Here is a 14,681-nt window from a genome sequence, read left to right on the forward strand (position 1 = left end):
CAACAGTAACAGCCTGCAGTGTATTATTGTACTCAAATGGCAAACTTATTTTATTTTGAAAGTCATCTCAGCATCAGTAGCCAATGTTTCCACCTTAACATGACCAAGACATTAATTGCTATTCACTGCCCTCCAGCGGCGAGAGTGAGTAACTACAATTTCCACACGTGTTCTTTCTGTATCCATGTTTCTTTGGTGTTTCCAATAGACGTGTATTATTGTTAGAAAACAAATGGTCACCATTTTCTTTCATAACATTTATTGCGTTTTTATACCCCTCAGTCTGTTCTTTAGTAACTCATTAATTGATTATCCTTGTTCTGAGCTTATCCAGACTATGTTTTAATATTTCTAGTTTCTTTACATGTAGTTATATTCATGGCAGTCATACCATTAAAAGATTTCTTTTCTGGTACAAACGTTCAAAAACAGAAAAAAAGTCAGGATAAAAGCATAAAGCAAGACTTCTAATGAAAGCAATCAAATTGTTTATGTAGTGCGACGGGGAATATTGATTCTTGTTAAAGGGCACCTGTTACGCAGGAGTAACTCTGCATTATTGAGAGTTACATAAAAAACAATGTAAGATGTCTACACTTTTCATGAATAGGAAAATCTGTTGTTTAGAAAACATCTGGTTTTCTAAACTTTTTGGACAAAGAACAAACTCAGACCAGTAAGAGGCTTTAAAGTATCTGTGCTCAAAGTTTTTACAGGTCATATTTTCACAAATGTAAAATAGCACTCAATATGAGCACTTTAAATGCATCTGATATTATTTGTATATTTCATTCAACCATTTCAATATCTTAAATTTCAGTTCCGTCAAACATGGCTCCAGGGGCTGAACCAGACAGGCGTTTGTTCTTCCCTGATCTGACCACAAAATTCTCCCTTGCGTGACAATTTTGAAAGATGTGAAGATCTTCTCATCAGAGTTAGGAGAAGTGGATTCCTGCAGAGTTGAACGCATGCAGCAGTCTGAGGATGATGAAGAAAAGACAATTGAACACATTAGAACAGTGAAGCCTTTAACGACCACATGCAGCCTGCCGTTTATAATGTACAATAGACTCCTGTCATATTCGTGTACATATGTTACATGCCAAGTTCTAATCTGAATTTTTTGAGTTTTCCATTAGTTGGTAAAACCTGGTACCAATTACTTAGAAGAAAAAAACCAGAAAAAACAACAACAAAACTCTTCATTGGGGTTCAAAGCAAGTAGAGTCGAGCTGAAATTGGGACATAAATAGACCGCATGCCACTGATTGGTCAGGGAGTGACTCATTCTGGCTCTTATCTTTACCCCAAGTCTGAAAAAAAAGCCCCTGATTGAGCAGGTAATGCCATCGCTTTGATGTGCTCGACTGTTGCGTTTGTGTCACATACAAATTACATCACAGGACTCTTGAGCCAACCATACTAGAGGTGCTCAATTGTAATGCAAGCGAATAGAGTCGAGTAGGTAATAGTGGAAAAGAGGCATTTTTTACTATGTAATTACAAAGGAAGTGTAGGGAAAGCACACTAAAAGCTACAGGCTGTGGCGTTTCAAGGTGGAGAATGTCAGCTTACACCATGAAGTCATCAATGTCCATCGACCTGGCTCTCTTCTCACTGAAATCTGCTTCCTGAAGGACACTCTCGATTTTTTTGCTAATGCTGAAGTCAGCTGGGACTTCCTGTGAAGATGCACAAAAAGATTCCTGATTAAAAGCAGAGAAACAGGGAGCGGGCGAGATCTTTAAAGAGGGCTGAGGAGTCGTTTATTTAAAAACTTGACTCACCGTATTGTGAAGAGAACAGTGAATTCTGTAGTTCTTCTCCAGCATCTGCTCCACTGCAGCGGACCTACAGAACACAAGATCACATGACCATCTGCTCTTGACCACACCCACTTTTGACTGAACAGTTTGAGAGCTACTCACTTAAAAGCTGCGTTGAGGGTTTTGTTTTTCCTTACAAAGGCTATTCTGACAAGGCCGTCCCACTCCTAGAATAAAAACAACATACACCTTCAGTCTAACTTATATTTTTAATGAATACTCCTCCACAGTAGGATTCGTTAACAATCAAAGCTCACCTGGAAGTTCACTGGAGGAGGAGGATTTTTGGGTTCTATCCTGACGACGCTCGACTCCACTTTCGGAGGGGGGCGGAAATTATTCTTCCCTACCTGATAACATTGAAAATACACATTAACACTGAGACATATGGTCTAGAGCAGCGGTCCCCAACCCCCGGGCCTCGGACCGGTACCGGTCCGTGAGTCGCTTGGTACCGAGCCGCAAGAGTTGAGGTTCAGGTGTGAAATGTATAGTTTTCAGGGTTTTTAATCTGTTTTCAGCGTTATTTTGTTATCGTTTTTATTGTTTACTCTGTTTTCCTGGGTCTTTTCACGTGTGTTATGAATATTTTTTCTTTTTTTCGGTACCGGTACTAGTTTTATTTTGTTGTATTTATCCGCGACACCTTAAAGGCCGGTCCATGAAAATATTGTCGGGCATAAACCGGTCCGTGGCGCAAAAAAGGTTGGGGACCGTTGGTCTAGAGAGTTGCTGTTAGCATTAGACAACCATCAGAGAGCGGATGCTGACCTTCATGAGATGGTCTACACGAGCCAGAAGCTGTGTGTTGATGGAAAGTCTGCAGTACAGTTTGTCTCCAGGCTTGGCAACCAGGCGCATGGCGAACTCTCGCTGGAACATCAAGACTGCACACCTGGAGGAAAATAAATAAATAACAGGCACTTAACACAGCAGGGATACGAGAAAAGACGATCAAACTTCCTCTATGGACCTCCAGCTGTGTCTCACCTGAAGAAAGGCCGGTGCAGCAGGAGCTTGAAGACAAAAGGTGATGAAATCTGCACAAAGAGAAACTGTGTTTGGTCCAAGTGCAATGCAAGACACTGAAAGACTTGTGTGGATTTGGCAGAAACACGTCCGTACCTGGTAAGGTAAGTTAGCCACACAGACGTCAAAGAAAGGCAGATCTGTTTTTAGCACATCTCCAATTAATATCTGAAGCTTGGCTTGTAAGGGTCTGATGGAGAAAACAATAATTTTATTAGATCACTTTATATTCAAATACGACTTTTAAGCACAGTATATGTAAGAGCAGCACTGCTTTGTTCACTCACGTGCACTGTACTCTCTTCTGAAGTTCAGCCACCAATCTGCAGTCCAACTCGCAGGCGACTACCTGCAAAAACGGCGAGTCACTTTTAAAAATCTGCAGTCACCGCAGCACCGAACAAACACTAAAGTGAACCGAAATACCAGACAAACTCCGGGAGTGCGGTCTGTGTAGTCTTATGGCAGTTTTATACTTTCCAAGTGTGTGGAGGGTCTTTTTGGGGGTGTAAATTTTATCATTACAGGGTAAAAGGAGCACTCTGTGTCCTCTCCAATTAACTGTGACAACGTGGACCTGTCTGTAAAGACACCATGCTGAGATCTACCAACTACGCACGTGTGCTCCAAGCATTCTCCAAGAAACAATATAACAGAAACATGCATTCATACGTGCTTTCTGCAACTGTCTGCAAGCAATTAAAATACTGGCCCTGGGCTTTTTGATTTAGATTTATTTATTTTAATTTTTTCTTATTTATTTTTATTTTTACACATCAGATGCATTTGTACCTCCTCCTGGAATCGAACCAAATATATGTTGATTGTAGAGTTAATCCACATGAGTTACTAAATATCGTCTCCACCGTCTGTCACAGCTCCACTGGTGATTTTGAAAAATAAAGTGTGACTTTCTGGGATACTTAAAACTTTGACTGCACCACTGAAAATACATTTTGATGTATATGCTCCTTTTCATGCAAATTATCCACAATATGCAATTCATTTTTGGTGTTTGCTAAATTTTATAAAATCTCAAATCTCAAAAATGAATTAAACTTTTGGTGGTTTGAAAGGATTTTGTGCAACTTTTTGTCCCATTTGCAATTTAGTTGGGGCTTAATAAGTTACAGAACATCTCATAACAAATAATAATGAGAATGTAAAACAAACTAATTGGATTTTCAGTGTCAATATTAAATATGTTTACACAATTCTCTATTAAATATAGGTTTAAAAATATCTGTATTTACTGACATTGTGTATCACAACATGTTTGAAAAAAGGCTTGCATAAAGGTGTAGTGTGAGTTCTTGGAGCGAGACCCCCGACAGTTTGAGGCTCTTACTTTTTTGGCTTTTTCCAGCAGCTTAACCGTCATGTTACCAGTACCAGGTCCCACCTCGAGCACCACGTCTGTCGGCCTCAAAGCAGCCTGAAAAAGAGACGCGTCACAGTTCAGTTAGATCAGCAGCCTCTGCATGATTGTCCACTTCTTTTTTTTAAAACACATATTTTACATTTTGTGAATATTTGTTAAAATTTTTGTCTGTAGCAGCATCAGCAAGTACTTCCCACCTTTTCAATAATCCCATTGACAACCAGAGGATTCTTCAGGATGTGCTGGCCGATGCCAGTGTTGAACATGATCCCTGCAACAGAGAGCAAACTGAGCACTGCATGCTGGTCATGTGTGACGACTATGGTCATTTATATATGAACAATTATATCTGTTTATATGTCCTAAGCTCACATTTTAAGCCAAGGATAAGTCCATCCATGCCAGCTCATCTAGTCCCATGAAAAACATCTATGAAGCTCTTGCAAAATCTAAACGTTATACTATACTTTTTTGCTTGTTCCCTTGCTAAGATGAATATGAGCCATTTTTCACAGTTTCTACTAAATTGGATTTTAATGCACTACAGTCCTCCTTCTGTATATACACAGCAAGAAACCCCCAAGGCTCATTTTGCAGATAAACAGCTCCTGAAAATTTTATAATCATCATTACTCAAACACTGCATCTTTTGCAGATGGGTGAACATTGCACTGCTTTTTGTTCAGTGGGGTTAACATTCACCTGGCAGTGAGACAGTATTAAGGAATCACACAATCCCGTCCAGAAACCGCTGAGAAACATGACCACGGCTACAGGTTAAAAAATATAATAATTTCCTGCGCTCATAATTGGCACCAAGATGCCATTTTTCTTTGCATCCATCCTCCTTTTTAAAAATCTTCTGCACTTCTCTCAGCCTTCAGGTAGGAATGAGTTTACAGTTCAGCCTGCCTGTTCATCAACTAAGTTTCCAGATGGTCATACTTCTAATTTCATTTAAATTCATGCATACAGACTCAGATCCGAGGCAGAAGTAACTGCTTATCATTTCAGTGTTAAACTGCTTTTGTGGACTTTCAATGTTGCTCCCGTTTCTCCATGCCCATCTATTCCTGTGGAATAAAATGCATACTGTAAAGTTGCAGCACCAATTCCCCCACCTTCCACGGTCAGTCACGACTACTTATTACAAATATCAAACGCATCTCGCAGAGTGACCAGAGTGACATTTTGATTAGTTTGATGTTTTTCCCAACAGACAATACCAAACAACAGAAAGCTTCATAAAGTCTGGCTCTCTTCCAATAGCTGCCAAGAATCAAGGAAGACCACCTTTCCAAGAACTCGTGGTGGACTGAGGTTTGTTTCAGCCTGCAATGAATTAGTCAGGATCAGTGGTCTGGTTTGCATGAACAGTAATGAATTACTGGCTCAGCCTCATGATTTGACTTCAGTATAGCTTAAATATTTTTGTGGCTGGGCCCTTAAAACGTATCAGGGAATCTGACACCACCAAGCCCCAAACAAGAGTCTGGCTGAGTTTGTTGCTCTGTTATCAGTAAACATTTTTCATTGACAGTTGAGGTTCAGGGTGCTTGCAAATGAAATAACCACCACCATGAAAAAAAAGAGAAAAAACTTCAAAACGAGCATTTTAACATAATGACAAAAGACATTTATTTACATATCAGGAATGACTTTCAACATTTCTTCATACATAAGCCTCTTTGGTGAATATTTACATTCATAATATTGCAAAACAGTAGTAATAAATCTACATGTTAGAACTGTTACAGTCAGTTATGTTTCTCTGATCTTGATTAAGCATAAACAATTTGTGTTTACGTCATTTGTTCACCTCCTAAACAATGCATACAGAAAATAACAGCGGAAGCAGCTGGACTAAATATCGCAGTTAGCACAAATTAACAATTTGCAGGAAAAGAAACTTTCAAAAGAAACCTTTTAATTGAAGTAGCTGGTGGGCTGGAGTCACTAAAACGTTTCCACGTCAACACAAGTGACGACAGTTACAGCAGTGCTTCATGTTAAATGCTGTGACTGCTAAAACAGCGATACACCAGCTCAATATGCAAACACTGCACAGACACGATGACTGACCCCGTCTCTAAAGTCTGGCATGCTAACATGCTAATGCTAACGCACCCCGTTCAGAAACGTACCTTGGTTTTTGACCTCTTGGTGCTGTCTGCTTTTCTTCACCGCTTTGACCTTCGGCATTTTACTTTATTTTGTCCTACTTAAAGAGCTACAAAAATCCAAATTGTAAGTAATTATCCAGAGTAAGGCTGGCTGGACTTTGTAAACACGTGTAGTCCTTCCTCTATGCTGCTCCTTCTCTTCTTCAGTGACACGCTGAGCTGCAGGTTTCATCTGTTGGCTCGCTTCCTCCGCGCCCTCTGGTGGCGATCTGGCGGCATTGCTTTTACTTTTTCAAGATTAAACTAAAACTGTTTTTGAAACAGTTTGACACACACACACACACACACACACACACACACACACACACACACACACACACACACACACACACACACTTTACTCAGAGATGGGAAACTCCTCGAGTGTCATGGCGATGTCTCGAAGTTTGGGATCATCAAGCCAGTTGACTTTACAGGCCAAGAGAATGCCCTGAAGAGGAAAACAAACATTAACATACAACCAACAAAACTGCGAGTGAGTATCATACATTCAGTCATAAACTGTACCGACTGTTTTTTCTAAAGTTTACCCTGAGGACATTTTGGGTCATGATGGCCATCTTTTTATATTTTTCCAGGTTTGCTTGGCCTTTCTCCAACGCAGCTTTGTACTTTTCCATGTCTGGATACTCTTTCTTTGAAGACTCCTCCATGTGTTTGATCTTCTCATGCGTGAGCCGTTTCATCTCTGCAAGCAGAAAGTACTACTTTAATCTGGAGTCGAAACAATAAATAACTAAGAACTTTAACTGTGAAAGACATCCGATTTCTTTCTCGTAAAGCATACCAAGTCTGTTCTTCTGTATTTCTGTAACCTCATCTTGAAGTTTTTTGGACTCCTGTTGGAAAAATAAATAGTAGATTAGGGTATAAAACCCTCAACTTTAAGTAGCACTTTAACCTGTAGCATTTATGTTGAAGAATAAAGGTCGTCATGCCAAGTATTGACTTGGACAGATCCTGTGTTTGCCTTATATACACTGCACTTCCATGAACGTTTTCATGTTTCAATAAAGATCAGAACACATTATCCATTTTCCAAGCAAAATATCAAATGAGGGTTGACTCAAGACCTTTGCACAATACTATAAGTGATTACAATACCCTAACAAAACAAATTGTCTAATATAGGAAATCCCATAAAATTTTAAACACACAAAGCACTTCAAAGAAGAACACAGACTTAAGCTGCTCACCTGTTGAAGGTGTTTTATGTGTGAACAAAGACCCATGCAGCGGTCACTTATGGCTTTCAGAGCACTGAGGGAAAAAAAACAAAACAAATGTTTTGATAAAAATAATTAAATATTTCAGCTGTTTCTGTATGTTGTCAGTTGACTTACTCTGCTTCAGAGTCACTCCAGTTCAGCTTTTCTCCAATAGCGTGCCACATCTGCATTCTGAAAGACAGAGACAATCAATGATCTGTCACGAAAAACATGAGAACATCTGAACTCCAAAAACAAATAATACAAGCAGCAGTTTACCTGTGCAGGGTCAGTGTGCTGTTAAAATGAAGCGTCTTCACCCTTTCAAGCTCACCGATATATTCTGGCCTGAAACGAACAAGTGTCAACATCTTTTTTTCCCTTTTCTATTTAACATTTGGCTTTAAAACATCAAATACTCACAAGTCTCTCTCTGCTTCAGATGTGCTGCATGACCTTTTATTTTTTTCTATCAGGGGAAACTTAAAATTAATTTCCATTTTTGCTCTTAAAAAATAAAAACAAATTTATTCAAGAAAATTGTTTTATACCTGCGTTGAGCTGTACTGCCATCTCAAAGCACTGGTTGGACATCTGTTGCTTTATTCTGTAAAGAAAGTAAAGACCAGAGGTGACGTGTGCGGCACAGCTGGATCAAAAACTGACCTTCAACACCAATGTTGGGGTGAGAGATACAAACCTCAGCATGTCTACAGGTGACGTGTCTTTCTGTCCGGTGGCACCTTCAGCAGCAGGAACATCATTTGGCTCCATAGTCCCCACCATGTGATTGAGTTTCCCCTGGCTGTCAGATGACTCCATCACCAAAAAAAAGAAAAAAAAAAAGAAAGAAAAAAAAGAAAAAAAAACGAGTGAAGATTCCTGGAGAGACAAATCAGACCGCAGAAATGTGGGTTTAATCCAACATAAGAAACTATAGCTCATTAAAACTCAGACTGACTAATATGCACTAATATACAGAAAATAATGGCATTTAACTTGAAGTCTGCCAGTCATCAAGTTTTTTTTTTTTGGTTTTTTGTTTCAGTGGCCGAAACAAGTATACTCATCTCAACATACAAAACACATCATACAGCCTTACACTCATTCATAATTCATACATGCAGCTGGTGCAAAAAAAAAAAAAAAAAAAAAAAAGGCCACAAATCATGAGCAAGACAGAGTTAAACTTAAGTTTTCAGCAGCCAAGCTGAGGAAGGCTGTTTCAAAATACAAACTTATCAACTCAAACATGTGAAAAAATTATTTGAAATTTCAATTAGTAAGTCAAAATGTTGAGATTGTGATAAGAAATTCTGGCTTAGTGTCTTATTAATAGTCCCACTTGGCAGAAACAAGCTTGTATAAAAATATCATATTTTAAGTGGGGATCGGCAAATACCCCACAATAAAATATTATCACAATTTGATATGCATTAAGATTTTATGATATACTAAGTTTCAATAACTTTTAAAATAACCAATTATGTTCTCAAAGTTAAACTTTGTCTGTTTTATCCAATAAGCACACCAACACTGTCAATAAACCTGGCATAGCTGTATTGCCATAAGACAGACAGGCCAACTGTATGCAACTGAATTTTAATTACAGTTGTTGTTAATTACATCCAATCTGTTCCTGATAATACAACAGTTAACAGTGATAAGCTGTCTGAAAATACCAAATGTGAATTTGTGTCCTCGTAGACGTCAACAGAAATTCACTTTTAACTGTTAAATTTGTGCTCAGCAGCCTTTCTGCTCTATAGGAATATGACCAGAATACAACCAGCTGGAAGCCATTTGAGTCGAGTCTCCTTATTAACAAAGACTTGTTCAAACTGATGGCGACATGTTGGCAATCTGTCTGCATTTATAAATTAGACAGCAAGTATTTGATAACAAGTATATTTCTGACTGGCAAACTGTGACTGAATACAGAAGACTGCCTCCTATTAAACGACCAATGCAATCACCTTGTGATCAAGTGGTTGTGAGTGGTGGCCAGCGGGCAGACAGACAGACCGATGGTTTTTCAGTTGACCAGAAAACTGCACAACGTTATGTAGAAAAAGAAAATCCAGGCAGATTCTGCAGGTTGCACCAATGAATTGTCTGGTTTCCTTGCTGTACGCCTCCACCGTAACCACTGAGCTCAGTGGTTTGCAAACAGTAAGCAGTTTTGTTGTGCAAGTGTCAATCTTCAGATAATGCACGGAAACGCAGCCAAGATACGAGCAAAGATGCTTCTGTGACTGAGACTCCTGCCACCTGTTCATTGCGACACAGTGAAACCACTTCTCAAATCACTAACCTGCCGCTCCAGTCATCTTATATAAAATCATCATCACTGGTAGTTCAATCGCTTCACGGTGCTATGCTTAGCACCTGTGTAAAAGCACCCGCAGTAATTTGTCACCCATCAGTTTTACAGTCACACAAAGTAAAGCGTAGGCTTCTGATGTCGTAGAAGCTGAAACTGTACTTCAGTGCAGCTCTGCTTCTGCGCTGTACACACACATACAGCAGCCTTAATCAGAGTTGATGCTCGTCTTTATACGGTTACAGCGGCCCTTTTCAGCAGCTGTCAGCGTAGCGCTAAAACTAATATCGGTTTATTTAAAATAATTTTTTTTACCTCTCTTAACGGAATTGATGATGCTTCAAGTCCAAATGACATCAAATAAGCACTGTCTGCTGAACCTCTGTTAGCTTCGGCGTTACACTTGCTAGTTAACGTCAGTCGCTCAGTGTAACGGCGAGTTACAACTCTTCACAAGCTTTCATCTGTGTGAAATGCGGTTGTTAATTAGCAAGAAAATGCGCAATAGGTAATCAGTTTTGTCACCGCGTTAAATTGTTATTGTTTTTCTTTGTCAGGGATTAGCAAACCAGCCTACAAGTTCAGTACCGCCACCTGTCGGACAGGAGGGTAAAACTGAAGACAAGCAGGAGAACACTCATGCACCTTCAGCAAGGAGTTGGTTTCACTCTCTTTAATGCTCATTTTAACGTTTTAAAAGAAACAAAGCCCACCCTTGCCCACAACATATTAACCGACTTCTGGATAATTGGCCTATAGCTGAACTACTAGTTCATAATGTTAACCAACCATTAAATGAGTTCAGTGATTCTTCTCTATTTATGTCTTCCACTTTACTCGTATAAGGACCTGATATATAAGCATTTCACTGTGCATTACACTCATATAACTGTGTGTGTGACAACATCCCAATGTGTTTAATCTTTCTTTTTAAAGAATTAAGTTTGGCTATTACATTTTTACACATAATAGCCCAGTCATTAAAAAATTAAGAACTAAAAAAAGATGTATATGTATGAAAAGGTCATGTCTTCAGAAAACTAATACGTTTTGAACAGCGAGTCTCAGGAGGAGAAAAAACTCTCAGCTCAATACATTTAAGCATACAGAGATGGTCAAGCTGACTTGCTGAAGTTCAAACTTAAAATCAGAATGAAGAAGAAAGCTGATTGACATTACTTTAAACATGGCACGATTGTTGGTGTTAGATGGGCTGGTCTGAGTAGTTTAGATACTGGAGATCTACTAGGATTTCCCCACAGAACCATCTCTAGTGTTTATAGAGAATGATCTGAAAAAGAAACTGTCCAGTCAATGGCAGTGTTCTGGGGTAAAACACAGTGTTAATGTCAGAGGAAGGGTAGAATGACCAAGTAATAATCACTCGTTACAACCAAGGTATGCAGAAGAGCATCTCTGAATGCACTACATGAAACAGATTTACTACAGCAGCAGAAGGCCACAATGGGGGCCACTCCTGTCAACTAAAAACAGGAAACTAAGGCTACAGTTTGCACAAGCACATGACAACAGAAGATTGGCAAAAAAAAAAATTACTGGTCTAATGAATGTTGACTTCTATTCTAAATTTCAGATGGTAAGGTCAGGATTTGGTGTAAATTACATTAAAGCATCCATACTGGCTTGTTTCAATGGTTCAGGCTGCTGTCTGTGGTGTAATGGCCTGTTAGAGATTCTTTGTACACTTTGGGTCTCTTAGCTGAAAATCAATTAAATACCACAGCGTTCCTGAGTATTGTTCCTAACCAAGTCAATCCTTTTATAACTACACTGAATCCAACTTATGACTGCTATTAAGAACAGTATCATTACACAATGTCACAAATCTCACATTATCTCAAACTGGCTTCTTGGCTAAGATAGTGAGTCCGCTTTCCTCAGGCGCCAGATCTCAATCTAATACACCAAATCTGGGATGAACTGGACTTGGAGATACTCATTATGAATGTGCAACGGCTGCAAATCTGCAGCAACTGTGTGATGCTATCGTGCCAACATAGACCATGAATAAGGAAGGCAGTTCTGGGGGTCGAACCTAGTGCTAGCAACGTTTACCTAACGAAGTGCCCGGTGAGTGTACCGTTACAGAAAAATAAAGTGAATCCTCAAACTAAGAACAAGCACCCGAGTCACTACACAGGAGAGTAAACACATGCATTATTTTCATATAACGTCATTTAACGTGTTTTCAGCTGGTTATAACTTAGCGTTAAAACTACTTCGGTTTACATATAAGTCTTACCTCGATTGAGTTAGGTTAACGCTCTTATGTCAAGATTAAAAAAAGAAGACAAAGAAGCAGAGGTTAGTCCCTGGCGTCGTCGTTACACTCGCCCGTTAAAGTTAACAATTTTTTGCTTATCAAAATGTCACCAGCTGTAACACATCAAACTGTTTACGCCGCGCGACTTAATTTTATAACGACGCCGTCCCGCCAAGAAACACGTAACGGAACGTCACCATACGTCACACGTCTGCCTGTGACCAGAACCAACGCTCAACTGAACTTTCAACTTTCAAAGGCTCTGCCTGTCACACATCAAGGGATGCGGCGCCCCCTGCTGGTCGAGAGGGAAAACACATATGTGGACAAATACAACAGGTTTGTTTTCTTTATTATACCGTTTACCATAGTTACTATAGCTACTATAGTTAACCCGCATGTATATGAAATGAAATACTTGCTTTTTAAAAATATTAGTGGCTGAAGAGTGGTATGAAACCAATGTACATTTTTTTATATACAAAAACAAAAGTATTCTTCATTCAAGACAAACACATTTTATTGAAATACGCCTTTTATTCCTTTACTTGCAAAGTTTTGTCTCATCATTCTCTCTCTACTATTTTTTAAGTATTTGCTCTTGAGAGTAAAAGTGTTAGACACGGTGCCATAAATCATACAATGAACCACGAGTTTAGTTGTGACCCAAGGTGTTTCCCCTGCACGCTGAACTGACGATCTCGCCTCGACTTCCTAAGGTCCATCAAACAAAACAAACCAGGATGAGGTTCAGTTGTGATGCAAGATTATGATTTGTGTAAACAGCAGTGTAATTTACACCTCTACACCTGACACAGTTAAAACTGAAACACTATTTCACATGCATTTTTTTTCTATATGTAAACTATGCCTGACATTTATTCTTCTGACTGGATTAATTTATTGAAGCCATTCTTACTTCTTCGATTGATTAGGTAAACGCTTTAGGTTGAATCAGGTAGGGTTTTCCAAACAGTCGCAAATTGCAATAGCCTCCCAAAGCAGGACACCACAAAAACTTCGCAATTTGATCTAACATCAAGCAGGATTAAACACATGCAGGGGCCCAAATAAGCATTTCCATAACAAACCTTAAATCTTTTTATGCCGATTACGTCGACTGATTATGGATGATGTACTCATCCAGTAGGCCAATTTGATGCCATCTCAAAGTGAAAAGCGACAGGTTCCACCGAGATTTGAACTCGGATCGCTGGATTCAAAGTCCAGAGTGCTAACCATTACACCATGGAACCCTTTGTTCGCGTAGCTGGTATGCACACGCAGGACTTGCGCAAAATCCCCTTTGGCGCACGCTACTCAAAAGCCAAAATAAGGTTTTATTTTTCAATTAATTTCATTGAATTGATTGAGTAAATCCCATTTAACTGAGTCCCCTAAATCAACGGGCTCTGTGTTTCATTGTGTGTGTACCAGTGCGTGATTTCAGGTATTTGGAAATAAACTGGGCTGTTAATATGGAGGTTTTGTTAGGCGGTAGTCCAGTGAAATCCAAAAGAAGATTAAAAAAAAAAAAAAGGAACACGCGGTTCTTCAGAAATGTTCAGCCGTCTATCCGAAATCACCCCAACTTGCTCCTGATAGTCGTAGGAGATGTTCAGCATTTTGCAGTATTTTTAAATGAACGTCTTTAAAACTACAGGATCCCAGAGGTCCCAGGGATCTGTTTAATAATGCAAACATAGTGCTCTATAGGTTGTTGTGGTGGGAGGCAGTCTTCGTTGGAACCCATTAAGGATTTTTTTTTTCTTTGCATCATTAGGAGAAACAGACCCTGCTGAGGGACTCACTTTTATCTATCTCAAGGCTGTGACCATTAATGGGGAATGCTATTTTCCATCCCTGTCTTCTGTAACAGGCCAGCCAACGTGTAAACAACAGGAGCTGTGTAACTCAATACCAGTTCCCTCCTCTGAACTTAACTATGTAAGATGAGACACATTCTTTTCTTCAGTTTTTTTCAACTACTTTATTACTTCAAGGTTAGTGGTTTTGGACTACATCATCATTATGATGGCAACTAAATCCTCCCACAGTCCAAAGACAAGCGGGTTAAACTAATAAGTGGCTACTCTGACTTGGCTGTAGGTGTGAATGGCTGTCTGTATGAGTCATCCCACTGATCCCCTGTGACCTGAAAATAAAGTTGGTTCACTCGGCTTCCTGCCCTTCCTCTAAAAAGAAAGAGGGAATGAACTGTTTTATATTAGATGATTTCAGGGGCCTTCTAGAAATGGGGTCATTCAGTTACTTCAGAAAATGAGCTGTCAATTTAATTGGTGAAATATTTTAAAAAGTTATTATTCTGTGCATCTAAATATTATTTAATTCATTTCGGAAAAAAGCTGCATTGTTTTTATTTTCTAAGCTACCACAGTTACGTGCCCTACTCAAGCGGAATCTCTAATGTTGCGTTCACGTGC

The 14,681-nt window shown here is 39.3% G+C and overlaps 2 protein-coding genes and 1 non-coding gene across 5 annotated transcripts; all 3 read right to left on the minus strand.

Annotated features, from left to right (window-relative positions):
• Nucleotides 1-9: 9 nt before the first annotated feature.
• On the minus strand, nt 10-6,524 carry dimt1l (DIM1 dimethyladenosine transferase 1-like (S. cerevisiae)). Its single transcript, XM_086314150.1, has 12 exons — nt 6,384-6,524; nt 4,437-4,510; nt 4,207-4,293; nt 3,146-3,207; nt 2,955-3,048; nt 2,820-2,869; nt 2,601-2,724; nt 2,087-2,179; nt 1,932-1,996; nt 1,791-1,854; nt 1,579-1,685; nt 10-981 (listed from the first exon to the last, which is right to left on the minus strand). Exons 1-12 carry the CDS (start codon nt 6,439-6,441, stop codon nt 939-941), a joined length of 921 nt encoding a protein of 306 aa, XP_086170276.1. The 5' UTR covers nt 6,442-6,524; the 3' UTR covers nt 10-938.
• A 189-nt stretch (nt 6,525-6,713) lies between these two features.
• Nucleotides 6,714-12,460, minus strand: cenph (centromere protein H). Of its 3 annotated transcripts, none has more exons than XM_086314149.1 (10): nt 12,217-12,460; nt 8,331-8,512; nt 8,182-8,237; nt 8,054-8,099; nt 7,910-7,978; nt 7,766-7,822; nt 7,619-7,682; nt 7,210-7,261; nt 6,953-7,110; nt 6,714-6,852 (listed from the first exon to the last, which is right to left on the minus strand). In XM_086314149.1, exons 2-10 carry the CDS (start codon nt 8,450-8,452, stop codon nt 6,760-6,762), a joined length of 717 nt encoding a protein of 238 aa, XP_086170275.1. In that variant the 5' UTR covers nt 8,453-8,512; nt 12,217-12,460; the 3' UTR covers nt 6,714-6,759. The 3 variants fall into 3 exon arrangements, with proteins under 3 accessions (XP_086170275.1, XP_086170274.1, XP_086170273.1); XM_086314148.1 differs by lacking the exon at nt 12,217-12,460 and adding an exon at nt 10,269-10,522; XM_086314147.1 differs by lacking the exon at nt 12,217-12,460 and adding an exon at nt 9,607-10,204.
• A 961-nt stretch (nt 12,461-13,421) lies between these two features.
• trnaq-uug (transfer RNA glutamine (anticodon UUG)) lies at nt 13,422-13,493 on the minus strand. The gene has a single exon. It is a non-coding gene; the product is annotated as a tRNA-Gln (tRNA).
• Nucleotides 13,494-14,681: the final 1,188 nt, after the last annotated feature.

Source organism: Aulonocara sp. 'chitande type north' Nkhata Bay, linkage group LG12 (assembly GCF_057382095.1).
Source record: "Aulonocara sp. 'chitande type north' Nkhata Bay isolate Kocher_YH1m ecotype deep benthic linkage group LG12, A_spYH_male_GT1.1, whole genome shotgun sequence".
Lineage (NCBI taxonomy): Eukaryota > Metazoa > Chordata > Actinopteri > Cichliformes > Cichlidae > Aulonocara > Aulonocara sp. 'chitande type north' Nkhata Bay.